At 50.9% G+C, this 18,853-nt stretch overlaps 1 protein-coding gene across 1 annotated transcript; it reads right to left on the reverse strand.

Moving 5' to 3' along the window:
• Positions 1-1,040: 1,040 nt before the first annotated feature.
• LOC144888801 (L-serine dehydratase/L-threonine deaminase-like) lies at positions 1,041-18,539 on the reverse strand (the record flags this gene model as incomplete). Its single annotated transcript, XM_078768012.1, has 6 exons — positions 1,041-1,651; positions 3,065-3,189; positions 12,402-12,629; positions 12,774-12,862; positions 13,034-13,173; positions 18,467-18,539. Coding segments are annotated over 6 exons (876 nt in total), but the record flags the coding sequence as incomplete, so codon positions are not given.
• Between the last annotated feature and the right edge of the window lie 314 nt (positions 18,540-18,853).

Here is an 18,853-nt window from a genome sequence, read left to right on the forward strand (position 1 = left end):
TGTCTCGGCCATGTTCGTCCCAGGCTCAATGGCCATGTCTATGGCAAATATCAAGCACGTGAGCCTCTCCGTTTCAGAGTCTATCGGTAACATTACACACACACACACACACACACACACACACACACACACACACACACACACACACACACACACACACACACACACACAGTGTTTTATATATATAGATAGATACATATATATATATATATATATATATATATATATATATATATATATATATGATTTTTGACTTATGAGGGAAAAGATGAGTTTGCAGGTTGACAAAGGATGTGGTTGTCATAGCTACTGAGTGACCTATTGATTAAATAAGGACTTTCTTATTTAATCGCATGCCTGTTTGAAGTTTTAACATGACTTATTAAGTCTCATGTTACTGTTGTGTCAATTTGCAATATGGTATGATAACTCTTGTATCAACTGGCAGAATACTCAGGTCCTGTGAAAACAATAATGTTAAAGATGAATGAATTACAGATAACATGCAGATTTGGAATTTGATGTGCTTGCAAAACTCAGGTATTTCTAAGTTTGATATTTAAAAGTTTGAATTAGTAAATATATATAAAGTTTCTTTGTAGTTACATTCACATGAGGTGAATGACTTTACAAATAATTGGGAGAATCTTGGCAACGCAGAGTCCAGAAGAACATATCTTCCTCATTAAGGAGATTTTTATATGCATTCCTCATTCAGCGGGATATCCCTCCGCTCAATATTTCACTCGACCAATCACATTGTATCCCTCGATCCTTGCTCTCTCCCACCTACACTTTGCCTAACCAATCCTACTGCTCTCCTCCCCTCTCTTCGCTCCTCCCCCTCCACTTGCTCCTCCCATTTCCAACTTGTATAAAGATCAGAACTGACGTCCAAATATTTAGGATTATCACTGGGTTTGTAAAATGTTGGTTTGTTGTACTTAGGATTTTCACTGGGTTTGTAATGTTGTAAATGTTGTACTTAGGATACTTCACTTGGCTGGTCGATTCTGTATGTTTACACTGCATGTTGACTGTATTCTGTGCATGTTACTGTTATTTGATGTACCCTTATGATGTTTCCTCTGATGTACATCTCTACTGTACCAGGATTTTCACTTGGGACTTGGTGTGAATCTTGCAATGTGCTTTTGTGAATTGTAGTATGCTCTTCTTGGTTTGATAAAGATTATTGTTCCTTGCTGTGTATTTCCTTGTAGACAGAAAGTGTTGTCCTCCTCGGGAATTAAAATTTGTGATTCTTCTTCTGACAAAAGTTTATGGACATTGAATTTCTTGATTCATCTATTACATACTATCTAAAAAATATCTCTATCAAATGGAAACTAATGGTCTATTTCAAAAAAGAAAAAACCAACCCAAAAGAATATCATTACGATTCCTTTTGTACAGGTAACATCGGAGGCCTAGCTGCTGACTAGGCCTGCGGCTCCATCTTTAATTCCTAGTTGTGCCTTCAGTTTGTAGAGCTGGGCGAGTGTAATGTTGCTGCCTCCACACACGACGATCACAATGGACGACAGGTTGTGGCTTAATTTGCCCTCGTACTGCAGCTTGCCGATGACGTCTTCGTAGACAGCAGAAAGGGCCGCGCCACACGCCGGCTCCACAAGCATCTTCTCATCGTCTGTGCCACGTGACAGAGGGTACAATACACTCATACTCAGGTCGCGTGACAGAGGGTACAATACACTCATACTCAGGTCGCGTGACAGAGGGTACAATACACTCATACTCAGGTTGTGTGACAGAGGGTACAATACACTCATACTCAGGTCACGTGACAGAGGGTACAATACACTCATACTCAGGTTGTGTGACAGCGGGTACAATACACTCATACTCAGGTCGCGTGACAGAGGGTACAATACACTCATACTCAGGTTGTGTGACAGAGGGTACAATACACTCATACTCAGGTCGCATGACAGAGGGTACAATACACTCATACTCAGGTCGCGTGACAGAGGGTACAATACACTCATACTCAGGTTGTGTGACAGAGGGTACAATACACTCATACTCAGGTCGTGTGACAGAGGGTACAATACACTCATACTCAGGTCGCGTGACAGAGGGTACAATACACTCATACTCGGGTTGCGCGACAGAGGGTACAATACACACACTCGGGTTGCGCGACAGAGGGTACAATACACTCATACTCAGGTTGCGTGACAGAGGGTACAATACACTCATACTCAGGTTGTGGGACAGAGGGTACAACACACTCATACTCATGTTGCGTGACAGAGGGTACAATACACTCATACTCAGGTTGTGTGACAGAGGGTACAATACACTCATACTCAGGTCGTGTGACAGAGGGTACAATACACTCATACTCAGGTCGTGTGACAGAGGGTACAATACACTCATACTCAGGTCGCGTGACAGAGGGTACAATACACTCATACTCAGGTTGTGGGACAGAGGGTACAATACACTCATACTCATGTTGCGTGACAGAGGGTACAATACACTCATACTCGGGTTGCGCGACAGAGGGTACAACACACTCATACTCATGTTGCGTGACAGAGGGTACAATACACTCATACTCGGGTTGCGCGACAGAGGGTAGAATACACTCATACTCATGTTGCGTGACAGAGGGTACAATACACACACTCGGGTTGCGCGACAGAGGGTACAATACACTCATACTCAGGTTGCGTGACAGAGGGTACAATACACTCATACTCAGGTTGTGGGACAGAGGGTACAATACACTCATACTCATGTTGCGTGACAGAGGGTACAATACACTCATACTCGGGTTGCGCGACAGAGGGTAGAATACACTCATACTCATGTTGCGTGACAGAGGGTACAATACACACACTCGGGTTGCGCGACAGAGGGTACAATACACTCATACTCAGGTTGTGGGACAGAGGGTACAATACACACACTCGGGTTGCGCGACAGAGGGTACAATACACTCATACTCAGGTTGCGTGACAGAGGGTACAATACACTCAGGTTGCGTCATACGAATGTAATTAATCACTTTTCAAAGTAGGTTTAACTGTCTCACCAACAAATCTCTCCAGTGCCCTGACAGCGTCTTGGTCCGTCACCATCGCAGGAAACACCGGGTGTTCATTGGCCAAACGGAATGTTTGTTCACCCACTCGCTTTGCACCAAGTGTGGTGGCGATACTGAAGAAACAGTGGTGTATTACTTTGGTGTCATCAAAAACACTTTAATATGACTGCCTGTTATTGAATATTGTACATGTTGGTCAACCTTGGGTGTCCGCTTTGAGTTTGGCGGTCCGAGCTCTGGCCGAGTCACACCGAAGACTTAAAAATCAGTACCTTCTCTAAAACATGCGCTGACTTAGTATGTGCTGTTTCCTTGCCAGAAGCTCAGAGTTTAAAAGGAAAGAGCACAAACAAACAACCAGAGTTTGATGGGTACTCATGCTATTCAAAGATTGGTACTCAAAGCCTGGATGGGTACTTACTACTTATGTTACTCAAAGATTGGTACTCAAAGCCTGGATGGGTACTCATGTTACTCAAAGATTGGTACTCAAAGCCTGGATGGGTACTCATGTTACTCAAAGATTGGTAATCAAAGCCTGGATGGGTACTCATGTTACTCAAAGATTGGTACTCAAAGCCTGGATGGGTACTCATGTTACTCAAAGATTGGTACTCAAAGCCTGGATGGGTACTCATGTTACTCAAAGATTTGGTACTCAAAGCCTGGATGGGTACTCATGTTACTCAAAGATTGGTACTCAAAGCCTGGATGGGTACTCATGTTACTCAAAGATTTGGTACTCAAAGCCTGGATGGGTACTCATGTTACTCAAAGATTTGGTACTGAAAGCCTGGATGGGTACTCATGTTATTCAAAGATTTGGTACTCAAAGCCTGGATGGGTACTCATGTTAAACAAGAATGTATCAATTGAATGCAGGTTTATTAGCAACAACGATGAACAATCAATCTGCAAGACAAAGAAAGCGATGGTAGATATTAGAATAAGATAATAGATACAGAATATGCAAATAACAATGCGCAGTATTACACAAGATGAGAACGCAATAGAGAACAGCACCATACAAGAGTTGTCTATCTCCCTTTCCCAAAAACGTTCAATTGTGACACAGAATAGAACGAAACTGGAGACCGAGAAAAAGGATCACATGAGTTTATAATTGATATTCTTCTGAATTGAATCGGGCTGGTGGTTTGATAATCCGCTTCGGGCGGCCCGTCACCACCCGATCAATCGTCGGAGTCCTCTGAGGGCAGTTCGTAATTTCCTGGTCCATTGTGGGAGTCTCCGGTGGGTGGTTCACTATCGCCCTGTCCGACGCCGGAGTCCCCTCCAGCTGGTCCATCATCACCCGAACCGTCAAGGGGGCAGAAATAGGCAGTGACCGTGGAGGTGTGGCGGTGGTCTGCACATGTGGTTGGTTAGCGACTCTCGCAGGTGGTGTCATCGCGGTGGTGGAGCGGAGTGTCTGTGATGGTAAGCCCGGCGCAATGACATGTTGGGGTTCACCCTTCTGGGGAGTGGTAACAGGATTGAGACAGACTCTTGGAGCGGCGATGGGTTGGGTACCAGACATTAAGTATTTCGGAACGATTGGCATAACACTTGGCATAACGGTTGGCAGCATGCCACTTTTGCCAGTCGTAGTGGGAGTTGTCATGCTGAAAGGCGTAAAACGTCGCAGGAACTTACGATTCCGGAGAGTGATTCTTCCGGAGCCATCCACCTTGACAACGTATTGATCGAATTGTTTTACCTCAATCACGGTTCCGGTCCGGTCCCATTTTCGTGGTTCCAGGCCGGTCTGGTTCTGGATCCGGACATGGTCCCCGACGGCCAGTGGAGGTAGTTTTGTCGTGTGTTCAGAGAGTCTTTCGATCTCCCTGGCATGCCGAATGCGCAAAGCTTCCTCACGATTGTTGCGTGTTTCCCGCCAGGTGTCCGATGGCAAGTATCTGCCTGGGATGATGGGTATGAAGTCCTTGACTGGCCTCTTGAAGATGATCATGGCTGGAGACAACCTAGTGTCCTGATCCGGTGCATTCCGGTACTGGAGTATTGCACGTTGGAACCGATCAGTGTCTAGTTCACCATTGGAACCAGTGTTATCGGTGATCAATCTTTTCGATGTTTTGACTGCGATCTCGGCACGACAGTTGCTGTGTGGGAAGGCAGTGGATGACAACCGATGGTTAACGCCCCACCGACGCAAGAAGTCTTGGGTGTCATGTGCCGTGAATTCCGGCCCACAGTCAGATGCCAATTCGTCGGGGATACCATAAGTGGCGAAGTTCGACCGCAGACATTTCACTAGGCCTTGTGCCCCGCCAGTTGTTAGCTGAATGATTGGCCAATTAGAGTAACGATCAACGGTGACCAAATAACTCCGACCCTTGTGATGAAAGTAATCTGAACAAACGTACTGGAAAGGGTAGGCAGGTTCAGCTGAGGCTGTAGGTGGAGCGCTTGGTTGCGATGGGGCCATCCGATTGCAGTGTGAGCAGCGATTGCGCATCTCATGAATCTGGGGAGTGATTCCAGGCCAAAAGATCGAGCTGCTGGCTCGGGTGGTCATAGCCGTGACTCCTTGGTGAGCAGCATGAAGATTCTCAAGGACAAGCTTCCGTAGCTTCGGTGGGATGATAATCCTCCCCTTGTAGACCACTATGCCATCAATAGTGTAGAGGTGTTCACGGAAGGGAAAGTATTCCAAAATGGACACAGGGAAATCGTCCCGACTGGCAGGTAGACCCTGCTCAATAGAATTGAGTAACTGCAGCATCTGAGTGTCACTTGCTGTTTCGTCCCGAACATCGTCCCAAGTGACGGACCGCACAGAATCGAGTGTCTTGATGGCTGCCATAGAAATAGCCATTTCCATGCCAGTGTCGTCATCTGTGGTCCACAGCCCAGTCAAGGTGTGCTGTCTTAGTGTAGTCGATGTGGCCACATCCATAATGGAGGAAATGTCATCCACCAGTGGCAGTCGTTCCGATGGTCTGGCACCCGACGGATGTCGTGAAATCGCATCTGGTACGCAGTGTCGTTTTCCCGGGATGTGGATAATTCGGAAACGATATGCTAGGGTCCTTTCTTTCAAGTTGGCAAGCCGCGTGTTATGGATGTCCTCTAATCGTCTGTCACCAAGAAGCTTGATTAAGGGCTTGTGATCGACGGCAATAATCAGGTTCTTGCATCCCAACACAAAATACTTTACTTTTTCCAGGCTGTCCGCCACTGCTAGAGCTTCACCCTCTATCGGAGCATAGCGCGACTCCGCTGCATGGGTGAAGCGGCCTCCAGCAAGGGTGATTTTCCAGCCATCGGGGCAGCACTGTGGGGTTTCACCAGGGCATCTGCAGTGTTTTTGGAGGAGCCAGAAGCCAATCCCATCCTTCGACCAGTCAGTTGCGAGACATGTTGTCCGTTCCTTGTCAAAGATCCGGACCCCATTTGCGACTTCAGATATGATGAGTCGTTTTGATTCTTCGAATAGGGATTGTAGTGTTGCATCCCAGTAGAAGGGGGTGCATGGTTTTAGGAGGTCCCGAAAAGGTCGCATCCTCTCGGTCATGCTGAAGCAGTATGTTACCTGATTGACTAGCCCAAACCAGGAGCGAATGTCAGTAATTGTTTTTGGTGTGGGGAAGTCCTGTATCGCTTGGAGATACCTTTGGCATGGTCGTACACTGTCCATGGTGATCTCGAATCCAGCGAATTCGACCGTGTCCTGACCAAAATGGAATTTCGTCGGATTTTGCGTAATCCCATTACGGCCGCACAGGTCGAGCCAGTTGCATGCCTGAAAAAAGCTCTCTTCCAATGTGTCGCTCCACATGATGGTATCATCAATACATTTGGACTTGTTTTTGAAGTCCGATACAATTTCGTCAAATCGTCTGGAGTATCCATCACCTGAAGCGATGTAACCTTGGGGAGTGGTGCAGTAACGGTATCGGCCCCATGGTGTGATGAACGTTGTCAGATGGCGGTCACATTCTCTGATTGGAACGCTGTGATAGCCATTCCAGGCGTCTGTTACCGTCTTTTTGGTGTTATGTGGCACCGCCATTGCTTGATGGAAGGGTGACTGGGTGTGGTGGGTCTCACGTGTGCAGTGCGCATTCAGTGGTTGCAGATCAACTGTCCTCCGTGGGGTCCCATCCTTCTTTGGACAGACGACCATTCTGCTGCACCATGTCACTGGTTCACCAATTGGCACCGGTTCCAGGACCCCTAACCTGATGTCGCGATCGATACCAGCCTTGACTTCTGCCTGCCAGTGTAAGGGGACAGGCACTGGGGTGTGCACCGCTTTTGGTGTTGCCTCGGGGTCAACCATCAGTGTGAGAGGCGGACCTTCCATGTGGGGTAGTGGCTGGTGTTCGCAGACATTGAATGTGCTGCTTTTGTAGTACTCCAGTAGCCATTTCTCCAGCCTCTCTCGGTTCTCGTCAGTGGCCGGAAATGGGATAGATGTAGGCAGTGTAGGGGGAAGCGATCTTTCCGGGCAGTTACAATTTGCATCGATAACTGCTGCCACTGCAGCACCAACTGTGTTGGATTCGCCAATGGTTGGGAAGCTACTAGACACGAGGCCTAGATCGACGCATGCTTCACGACTGAGATACATGTTCCGTGTGTCAGGTGAGATGTAGCAGATTTGTCGGGTTTCAATAATGTCGCCATTGGCTGTGCGACCAGACAGGTGTAGGAGCATGGCGCCGATAATCCGGACCCTTCCACTGTTAACAGCATTCATCTTCAGGTTGACAGGTAACAGGTCTTCATTACGCAGCCCGAGTTTGTGGAAAATATTAAGTCCTGTGAGGCAGCTTTGACAGCCAGTGTCGGCCATGGCCTGGAGCCTGGCCGATTTTGGTCGGGATGACAGTGGCTGGCCGAAATGGTCATAAGATTCCTTATCGATCCGTGCTATGAGTTTTATGTACGGCTGTGGTTGAGACTTCTTCTTGGTCCAGCCAGAGAGGTGGTCAAATATATGGTGGTCGAGGTGTAGTGGAGTTGACAAGGTGGCCATGGCCCTTTTAATTTGCGGCTTCCAAATGGCCGTTTCTCGTTCCGTGACAGAGCAGAGGAGATCGTGGACCTGGCTGCTTTCTTCCACATCATGAGCATCCATTGATTTGTCCGTAGGTTTGTTGTCCGCCTTTTTCGTGCCTCCCCGGCAGACATGTGCAAAATGGCCGCGAGTGGCGCATTTACTGCATGTTTTCCCGTAGGCATTGCAGAATTGACGCCTTTGGTCGATGTTCGGCTGTTTGCCATGACCAGTTTTGCCGCAATAACTACAAATGGCCACCTGCTTGTCGGTAGTGATGAGGGCTCTTTTGTTCTTCCAGTTTTTGTATTGGCTTGCGCCATGAGCGCCTTCACTATCGAGCAAGGCATTCTGGGAACGTTTCCCTGCTTCCTTGGCCTCGACGAAAATGAGAACTTCCTCCAAGCTCATGTTCTGATTTTGATCGCCGAGAATGTCCTGTTGTATATCTTGATCGGCGAGTCCCCGACATAGGACATCGCGAACCATGTCCTTGGTGTAGTTGACATCAGTAGGGGGATTGCATGAGCATACAACAGAAAACTTGCAGATCTCAGCTTGACCAGCCAGACGGGCTGCGTAGGTACGAATTGGTTCTTCTCGGTCCTGTCGCATGTTGTGGAGGTTTACGCGGGACACCATGGTATTCTCCTCTCGGACAGCAAGGGACCGAATGGCTTGTAGTATAGCTGCCTCGTCCTTGATTTCAATGCGTGGGTTGCTGCGGTGGAGGTCACGTCGTAGATTATCATCACAACATTCAAGGAGTTGAACGCGAACATCATTGCCGATTATCTGGGTCGCTGCCTTGTAACCATCCCATCTTCTGGTGAAATATTGCCAATCTTCGCTGGTACCGCCGGTTTGGATACGAGGACGGCTGACTTTGTCCGGTTTGGCTGGTGCAATGGACGTGTGAGTCATGGCGTGGATGGAGAGCTGGATAGCAGCAACGGCATTGTCAGTGCTGTCAGTAACGTAGACACAGCTCGGGAAGGGGCAGACTGCAGCAGGCATCTTCAGATGAGTTGATTGTTCATAAACAAGAATGTATCAATTGAATGCAGGTTTATTAGCAACAACGATGAACAATCAATCTGCAAGACAAAGAAAGCGATGGTAGATATTAGAATAAGATAATAGATACAGAATATGCAAATAACAATGCGCAGTATTACACAAGATGAGAACGCAATAGAGAACAGCACCATACAAGAGTTGTCTACATGTTACTCAAAGATTGGTACTCAAAGCCTGGATGGGTACTCATGTTACTCAAAGATTGGTACTCAAAGCCTGGATGGGTACTCATGTTACTCAAAGATTGGTACTTAAAGCCTGGATGGGTACTCATTTTACTCAAAGCCTGGATGGGTACTCATGTTATTCAAAGATTGGTACTCAAAGCCTGGATGGGTACTCATGTTACTCAAAGATTGGTACTCAAAGCCTGGATGGGTACTCATGTTACTCAAAGATTGGTACTCAAAGCCTGGATGGGTACTCATGTTATTCAAAGATTGGTACTCAAAGCCTGGATGGGTACTCATGTTACTCAAAGATTGCTACTCAAAGCCTGGATGGGTACTCATGTTACTCAAAGATTGGTACTCAAAGCCTGGATGGGTACTCATGTTACTCAAAGATTGGTACTCAAAGCCTGGATGGGTACTCATTTTACTCAAATATTTGGTACTCAAAGCCTGGATGGGTACTCATGTTATTCAAAGATTGGTACTCAAAGCCTGGATGGGTACTCATGTTACTCAAATATTTGGTACTCAAAGCCTGGATGGGTACTCATGTTATTCAAAGATTGGTACTCAAAGCCTGGATGGGTACTCATTTTACTCAAAGATTGGTACTCAAAGCCTGGATGGGTACTCATGTTACTCAAAGATTGGTACTCAAAGCCTGGATGGGTACTCATGTTACTCAAATATTTGGTACTCAAAGCCTGGATGGGTACTCATGTTATTCAAAGATTGGTACTCAAAGCCTGGATGGGTACTCATTTTACTCAAAGATTGGTACTCAAAGCCTGGATGGGTACTCATGTTATTCAAAGATTGGTACTCAAAGCCTGGATGGGTACTCATGTTATTCAAAGATTTGGTACTCAAAGCCTGGATGGTTACTCATGTTATTCAAAGATTGGTACTCAAAGCCTGGATGGGTACTCAAGTTATTCAAAGATTTGGTACTCAAAGCTTGGATGGTTACTCATGTTACTCAAAGATTGCTACTCAAAGCCTGGATGGGTACTCATGTTACTCAAAGATTGGTACTCAAAGCCTGGATGGGTACTCATGTTACTCAAAGATTTGGTACTCAAAGCCTGGATGGGTACTCATGTTACTCAAAGATTGGTACTCAAAGCCTGGATGGGTACTCATGTTACTCAAAGATTTGGTACTCAAAGCCTGGATGGGTACTCATGTTACTCAAAGATTTGGTACTCAAAGCCTGGATGGGTACTCATGTTACTCAAAGATTTGGTACTCAAAGCCTGGATGGGTACTCATGTTACTCAAAGATTGGTACTCAAAGCCTGGATGGGTACTCATGTTACTCAAAGATTTGGTACTCAAAGCCTCGATGGGTACTCATGTTACTCAAAGATTTGGTACTCAAAGCCTCGATGGGTACTCATGTTACTCAAAGATTTGGTACTCAAAGCCTGGATGGGTACTCATGTTACTCAAAGATTGGTACTCAAAGCCTGGATGGGTACTCATGTTACTCAAAGATTTGGTACTCAAAGCCTGGATGGGTACTCATGTTACTCAAAGATTTGGTACTCAAAGCCTGGATGGGTACTCATGTTACTCAAAGATTGGTACTCAAAGCCTGGATGGGTACTCATGTTACTCAAAGATTTGGTACTCAAAGCCTCGATGGGTACTCATGTTACTCAAAGATTTGGTACTCAAAGCCTGGATGGGTACTCATGTTACTGAAAGATTGGTACTCAAAGCCTGGATGGGTACTCATGTTACTCAAAGATTTGGTACTCAAAGCCTCGATGGGTACTCATGTTACTCAAAGATTTGGTACTCAAAGCCTGGATGGGTACTCATGTTATTCAAAGATTTGGTACTCAAAGCCTGGATGGGTACTCATGTTACTCAAATATTTGGTACTCAAAGCCTGGATGGGTACTCATGTTACTCAAAGATTGGTACTCAAAGCTTGGATGGTTACTCATGTTACTCAAAGATTGGTACTCAAAGCCTGGATGGGTACTCATGTTATTCAAAGATTGGTACTCAAAGCCTGGATGGGTACTCATGTTATTCAAAGATTTGGTACTCAAAGCCTGGATGGGTACTCATGTTATTCAAAGATTTGGTACTCAAAGCCTGGATGGGTACTCATGTTACTCAAAGATTGGTACTCAAAGCCTGGATGGGTACTCATGTTATTCAAAGTTTGGTACTCAAAGCCTGGATGGGTACTCATGTTACTCAAAGATAGGTACTCAAAGCTTGATGGGCCTAATGGCCTGGTACTCATGTTACACCTCTTGGGAAACTTGTTGTAATATCAAGAATTCATGTGCTTATTACCTCCGCAAAAAAGGTGGATGGAGGTTATGTTTTCACCCCTGTCCGTTTGTCTGTGATCAAAATATCTCAAAAAGTTGTGGACGGATTCGGACGAAATTTTGCAGAGATGTGGCGCATGTGACAAGCACGAAATTATTAGGTGTTGGTGAAGATCCGGATTCGGATCCGGCTACTAGAATTTTTGACTGATTCTTCACCATTGGGAGATAGGGCCAAAAACGATACGTAGCAGGATATCTCAAAAAGTTGTGGATGGATTTGGACGAAACACGGTGGACCCGTTGTGTGTGCGACAAGGAAGAATCCATTCAATTTTGGTAAAGATCTGAATATGGATTCGGCTACAATAATTATTTTATTTTTCGAGTGATTCTTCACCATTGGGAGATAGGACCAAAAACGATACGTAGCAGGATATCTCAAAAAGTTATGGACGGATTTGGACGAAACTTGTTGGAGAGGTTGTTTGAGTGACAAGGAAGAATCGATTCCATTTTGGTGAAGATCTGGATCCAGATGGTAGAATTTTGAAAGTGATTCTTCACCATTGAGTGATATGGCCAACCAGGTGGAGGTATGCTCTCTACTGAGTGCCGTTCTAGTTTGATAAATGATAATGGGGATTAAGTTATATGGCAATGAGCAGCCATATTGCATAATTCGATGACAGAGTTATTACATTTCTTGTCGAAGACTTTCAAATTGATTATCAAACCTATCTTGGACTAACCTGGTAATTTTTGGAAGTGTGACGAGTTGTCCACTCTTCATGGCGGCATTAAGGCTGTGTGCCCCTTCGGTTTCCATGGCGATGATGGGAACGTCTCCCCAGCCCACTTCTCGAAGACCCTGAATGACCCCACAGAGCAACCCGCCGCCCCCGACAGACAGCACGATGGCACCAGGCTGGTCATGCATTGTGGCCTTCAGTTCACGCACCAAACTCATGTGACCTTCCCTGTGAAGAGCCAGGGTCAGGAACAAAAAGATCAGAAAGAGGAAAATATCCTTTCCCAGATATATGAATCTTTGTACTATGCAAAAAGTTCAAAAGTTCAAAAGTACCATGGGGAAAGTTAATAGTTAATGTAGCATCTCATACCAGATAAGTGGGTTATCGAAGGGAGGGATGTACATCCATCCGTTACTCTTAGCTACTCCAATCGCATGTTCGATGGCATCATCAAGCGTCTGCAAAGATTTAAACACGAGGAATCAAAACAAAAAGGTTCATCATAAGCACCTCATTGGTAACAGGATGCAACAAGTTCAATGCAAATTTCACCAGTCGGCGAATGGAAGGATAATCCATGAAGAATTGGAGAAAGAACAAAGACCTTGTCTCATGGATGAGCACTCTACCTTGCCAGCAATGGCCACTGTGGCACCCTCGCCCTGTAGTCGTTCGATGGTGAAGGTGGGAGTGGTGTCGGGCACGAAGATGGTCGCCGGGATGCCAAGCTTGCGAGCCGCGTATGCAGCGGCCAGTCCCGCATTTCCACCTGTGTGCAGGTGCACAACCACTAAGGTGAATACTATGTACAAAGTCGAAAGAAACAGGAAATGCTTTGCACATCTTCCACCAGGGACAGTCATAGTTGAGTAATCTGAAGGAGGAAGCACCCCACTTCCCCCCTAACCCCCCTCCCCCACCTGTCTCCCTCCTGTGTACATACTACTCTGGTTTGTACTTACATGATACCAGATATTTAGCCAGAACCGAATATGTTATAGCTTGAGGAAAGGCATACACTGTTCCAGACAAGGACACCTTGCTGCTACATCTTACTATAATTCACCAAATGTCTGTCTGTCTGTTCCCAGGTACCGCAAAAACGGCTGAACCGATCACGACAAAATTTTGGGTGGGTATTCCTGGGACCCCCTGGAGTAAAATATGCTATTGTGGCGGACACGAAAGCCCACTGGCGTGGTGACATCATTCCGCGCACCAAGTGGGCGGCGGCCACGCCCGAGGGTTAGGCGTGGCCTGAGGATATACACGGGGCGCGCAGCCCGGAGCGCGCTAGTGTTACAGTGAGCTCCTCAAATAAAGACGCTTATAAGTTACCGCTTGCCGCTTCCTCCTTGCTCGCAAGCAGCGCGCGTAACGCCGCGCTTTACTGGTGACCCTCGACGTTGGATCTGCCAGAGCGATCCTTCCACACACGACGCCATTGCCATGGCCAACAACGCAATGTCGATTAAACTTCCCGAATTTTGGGAGGCCCAGGCTGAAGTCTGGTTCGTCCAAGCCGAAGCCCAATTTCAGCTACGGCGCCTCACCGGCAACGACACGCGCTACTGCCACGTTGTCGCCTCCCTCGGGCCCGGCACGGCCGCTCGAGTTGTGTCCGTCCTTCGCCACCCACCGGACGGCCACAAGTACGAGGCACTCAAGCGGCTACTCCTAGCCACGTTCGGCCTCACGGACGACGCACGGGCCGACCGCCTCCTGGATCTCCCCGAGCTCGGCGACACGCGCCTGTCGGTCCGAATGGACCATATGCTGTCGCTGTTGGGCGACGAAGCCCCCGGTTCTCTATTCCGGGCGCTTTTCCGTCACCAACTTCCAGCGCAGGTTCGCCTCGCGTTGGCCGGGACCGTGCTAACGGAACCCCGAGCATTGGCAGCCGAGGCGGACAGGTACTTCGCGGCTTCGGACACGCGGGCGAGAGCCGGTGCGGCCGTCACGGACCTCGAGGCTGATGCTGCTGATGATGCTGATCCACAGCATCAGCTTACACAGCATACGCAGCATGCTGATACGCACCTCGTGACCGCCGCCACGCCCCGCCCACCGCCGCGGCGAAAACCGCCACCACGGGGAAAACCGCCAACTCCACCGGCCTGGCAGAGCCAGCCGCACTCCTCCAGCTCCACCACCTGGTGCTGGTTCCATGCCAAGTTCGGCCACGAGGCTCGGCAGTGTCATCCGCCATGCTCCTTCAACAGGTCGGGAAACACCCGGGCCGGCGCTCAATAGTGGCGATGAGCGCCGGCCGTTCGAGCAGCCTGCTGTTCATAATGGACACCTTATCCGGGCGCCGTTACCTGTGCGACACGGGAGCGCAGGTGAGTGTCATTCCCGCCGGTACGTCAGACAAGCACGCCGCGGGCGGGGGCCCCGCGCTGCTTGCCGCGAATGGGACGCCCATCCGTACGTACGGAAAACGCTGCCTCTCTCTGCGGTTCGGAGGGCAGGTTTTCCGATGGACGTTCGTCACCGCCGACGTGCCCATGGCACTGCTTGGCGTGGACTTCCTGTGCGCTAATGGGCTCCTGGTCGACGTAAAGCGCAGACGTCTTGTCCAGGCCGAGACGTTCAGCTCGCTCGCTTGTGCGCTGCCCAGCTCGTCGAGCAGCTCAACGAGCGGCTCGCCGAGCGGCTTGCCAAGCGGCTTGCCGAACGGTTCGGTTCCGGCCACGTTCATCTGTACGCTTCCGGCAGCGGACGAATTCACCCACCTCCTCGCCGGCTTCCCGGCCCTCACGCGGCCCACCTTCTCGGCGGGGGCCATCAAGCACGGGGTGGCCCATCACATCCCCACCGTCGGGCCACCGGTCTACGCCCGGGCACGCCGCCTCGAGCCGACGAAGCTGGCGGTGGCAAAAGCGGTGTTCGCTACCCTGGAGTGACTCGGCATCGTTCGGTGCTCGGAGAGTGCTTGGGCGTCGCCGCTGCACATCGTGCCGAAGCCCGGCGGGGGATGGCTACCGTGCGGGGACTATCGCCGTCTCAATGACGCCACCACTTCCGACCGCTACCCCGTCCCCCACATTCAGGACTTTTCCGCCCGTTTGGCGGGCATGTCCTTCTTCTCGAAGGTGGACCTCATACGCGGCTACCATCAGGTCCCCGTCAGGCCGGAGGACGTCCCGAAGACGGCGGTCATCACGCCATTCGGACTCTTCGAGTTCCTGCGCATGCCCTTCGGTCTGAAGAATGCGGCTCAGGCGTTCCAGCGACTGATGGACAGCGTCCTGCGCGACTTGGATTTTGTCTACGTCTACCTGGACGATATCCTCATCGCCAGCGCGTCCTACGCCACCTCTGCACGCTCTTCGAACGCCTGGGCCAGCATGGCCTGATTGTGAACCCCGCAAAGTGCCGGTTCGGCATCGCCGTAATCGATTTTCTGGGGCACCGTGTAAACCAGGCACGGAGCCGTCCCCCTGCCAGCCAAGGTGGAGGCGGTGAAGGGGTTTCCGCGCCCCCGCACGATCAGAGGGCTGCAGGAGTTCCTGGGCATGGTGAACTTTTACCATCAGTTCCTGCCCCGTATCGCCCAGCTCCTGCGCCCCCTGCACGAAGCTGTCCGAGGTAAGCCGGGGAAAGGCGACGTTACCTGGACCGAGCAGATGGACATGGCGTTCACGTGCATGAAGCTCGCCTTGGCTAATGCCACCATGCTCACGCACCCGGCGCCCGATGCACTGATCGCCCTCACCACCGACGCCTCGGACTACGCGGTGGGCGCGGTGCACGAGCAATGGGTGCGTGGAGCTTGGCAACCGCTGGCGTTCTTTAGCTGGCAGCTTCGCCCGCCCGAACGCCGTTACAGTACCTTCGACCGCGAGTTGCTCGGGCTTCACTTGGTGGTCAGGCGCTTCCGCCATCTGCTCGAGGGCCGTGCGTTCACGGCCTTCGTCGACCACAAGCCGCTGATCTTCGCGATGGGCAAGGTCACCGAGCCGTGGTCGGCCTGGCAGCAGCGTCACCTCTCGGCCGTGTCCGAGTACACGACGGACATCCGGCACGTCGCGGGGAAGGACAACCCGGTGGCGGATTGCCTTTCCCGGGGCCGGTAGCCCACGCAGTCCACCTTGGCATCGACTATGCCCGGATGGCAGCGGACCAGGCCGCTGACCCCGACGTCCAGGCCTTGCGGACCGCCGTCACGGGCCGCCGCGTCACCGAGGTGCCGTTCGACGGCGCGGGCGCGGCCCTCTTGTGCGACGTCTCCCTCGGGCGGCCTCGCCCCATCGTGCCCGCGGGCTGGCAGCGCCAGGTGTTTGACGCCATCCACGGCCTGTCCCACCCGGGCGCGAGGGCCTCCCAAAGGTTGATCGCCGACAAGTTCGTCTGGCATGGCCTCCGGAAGGCCGTCCGCAGCTGGGCCAGGACGTGCCTCGCGTGCCAGCGCGCCAAGGTGCACCGGCACACCCAGGCCCCGTTGGCCCCGTTCACGGTGCCGGAACGCCCGTTTGACCACGTCCACGTGGACCTGGTGGGACCTCTGCCCCCCTCGCGGGGTTTCGCCCACGTCCTCACCATGGTGGACCGCACCACCCGGTGGCCGGAGGCCATGCCCTTGGCGTCGACGACGGCGGCGGACGTCGCGCAGGCTTTCATCGCCACCTGGGTCGCCCGGTTCGGCGCCCCCTCAGACATCTCGTCCGACCACGGCCCCCAGTTCACCTCGGAGCTCTGGGGGGCGGTCGCGCAGGGGCTCGCGGTCCGGCTGCACCGAACCACGGCCTACCACCCCCAGGCTAACGGCCTGTGTGAGCGATTTCACCGCTCATTGAAGGCCGCGCTCCGGGCCACCCTCCGCGATGGCGGCTGGGTCGACAGGCTCCCCTGGGTCCTGCTGGGCCTCCGGACGGCGCCCGAGGAGGACCTGCGCGCATCCGCGGCGGAGTTGGTCTTCGGGCAACCGCTGCGGGTGCCGGGCGAGTTCCTCCCCGACTCCACGGCACCATGGTCCGCGGCACAGCAGCGCTCCGCTCTGCAAGAGACCGCCCAGAGGTTCGCCCCGGTGCCAACGGCATGCCACGGGCACCCACCGACGCACATCGCCCGGGAGCTTCGCACGGCGGAGTACGTCTTCGTCCGCCACGATGCCCACCGGACACCACTGCGGCCCCCGTACGATGGGCCTTTCCGCGTGCTGGAGATCGGGGCGAAGCACTTCACCCTGGACATCGGCGGTACTCCTGACCGCGTTTCTGTAGACCGCCTCAAGCCGGCCCACCTCGACGTGGACCATCCACCGCCAGTGGCCCGACCCCCGCGTCGGGGCCGCCCCCCTGCGGGCGGACCCCCGGCACCGCCCAGCCCCGCCGCCACCCGGTCCTGCACCCATCCAAGGGGCAGCCAGGGGCATCCCACCTGGCATCCCTGCACCCCGGACGCCGCCGATCGCCAGGGGGCGCTTCGGCCGGGTCATCCGTTTGCCCCGCAAACTGGCCCTCCAGGTGCGCGGGAATTCTGGGGGGGCGCGTGTGGCGGACACGAAAGCCCACTTGCGTGGTGACATCATTCCGTGCACCAAGTGGGCGGCGGCCACGCCCGAGGGTTAGGCGTGGCCTGAGGATATACACGGGGCGCGCAGCCCGGAGCGCGCTAGTGTGACAGTGAGCTCCTCAAATAAAGATGCTTATAAGTTACCGCTTGTCCGCTTCCTCCTTGCTCGCAAGCAGCGCGCGTAACGCCGCACTTTACTATATTGTTTTTACAATTTTCCCCCCAATTTTTCCAATTTCCAATTTTTCCAAACACGATGGAATAATATTTACCGATATGAACAGTGATGTGGCTTTTATTGAAATTCTACAAATACTGTTTAGATTTTGATGATTTGCGTGTGATATGATTTGACGGATGTTTATATAAATCGTTAAAAATAAAAAAAACCTTCAATTTCTGATATTTTATCTTTTAATTTGGGCTTCCAAATTGAAGCCCCACCTGTGTGGCAGGTACCATTGCTAGTTAATCGAAATGCATTGAGACCTGGAAACATAAAGTTAAAATGCAGAGATTTAAACTGAAGAATGAATAACTCCTACCTGAGGAGCAGACGAATTGCTCGCATCCTCTCAAAGCAGCCTGGAAGAAAAGGAGGACAATGAAGAGAAATGAGTTTAGAGATCATTCAAGCTTTGCAAGGACTAAAGCTATTTGTTCTACTAGCTGGGGTAGAGTGACGCGGGATGCCTATAACGCACCGAGAGACCCTCTGAGTCAGGAATAGGCACACATTGAATCCCTTTGGATGGATAGCATATCATTACTCCCTCACCAAGCCCTGGTGTTGGCTTAACGGTTAAGGGGGCTGGCCTAGGATCTTCGGAACTTGAGTTGGAGCCCCTGTCGCTTAGCCTGTCATCCTTCCAAGGTCAACAAAATGAGTACCAGGTTACTGGTAACATGGGCACTGCATCGGTGACACAGCC

Source organism: Myxine glutinosa, chromosome 14, assembly GCF_964187855.1.
Source record: "Myxine glutinosa chromosome 14, kmMyxGlut1.1, whole genome shotgun sequence".
Classification (NCBI taxonomy): domain Eukaryota; kingdom Metazoa; phylum Chordata; class Myxini; order Myxiniformes; family Myxinidae; genus Myxine; species Myxine glutinosa.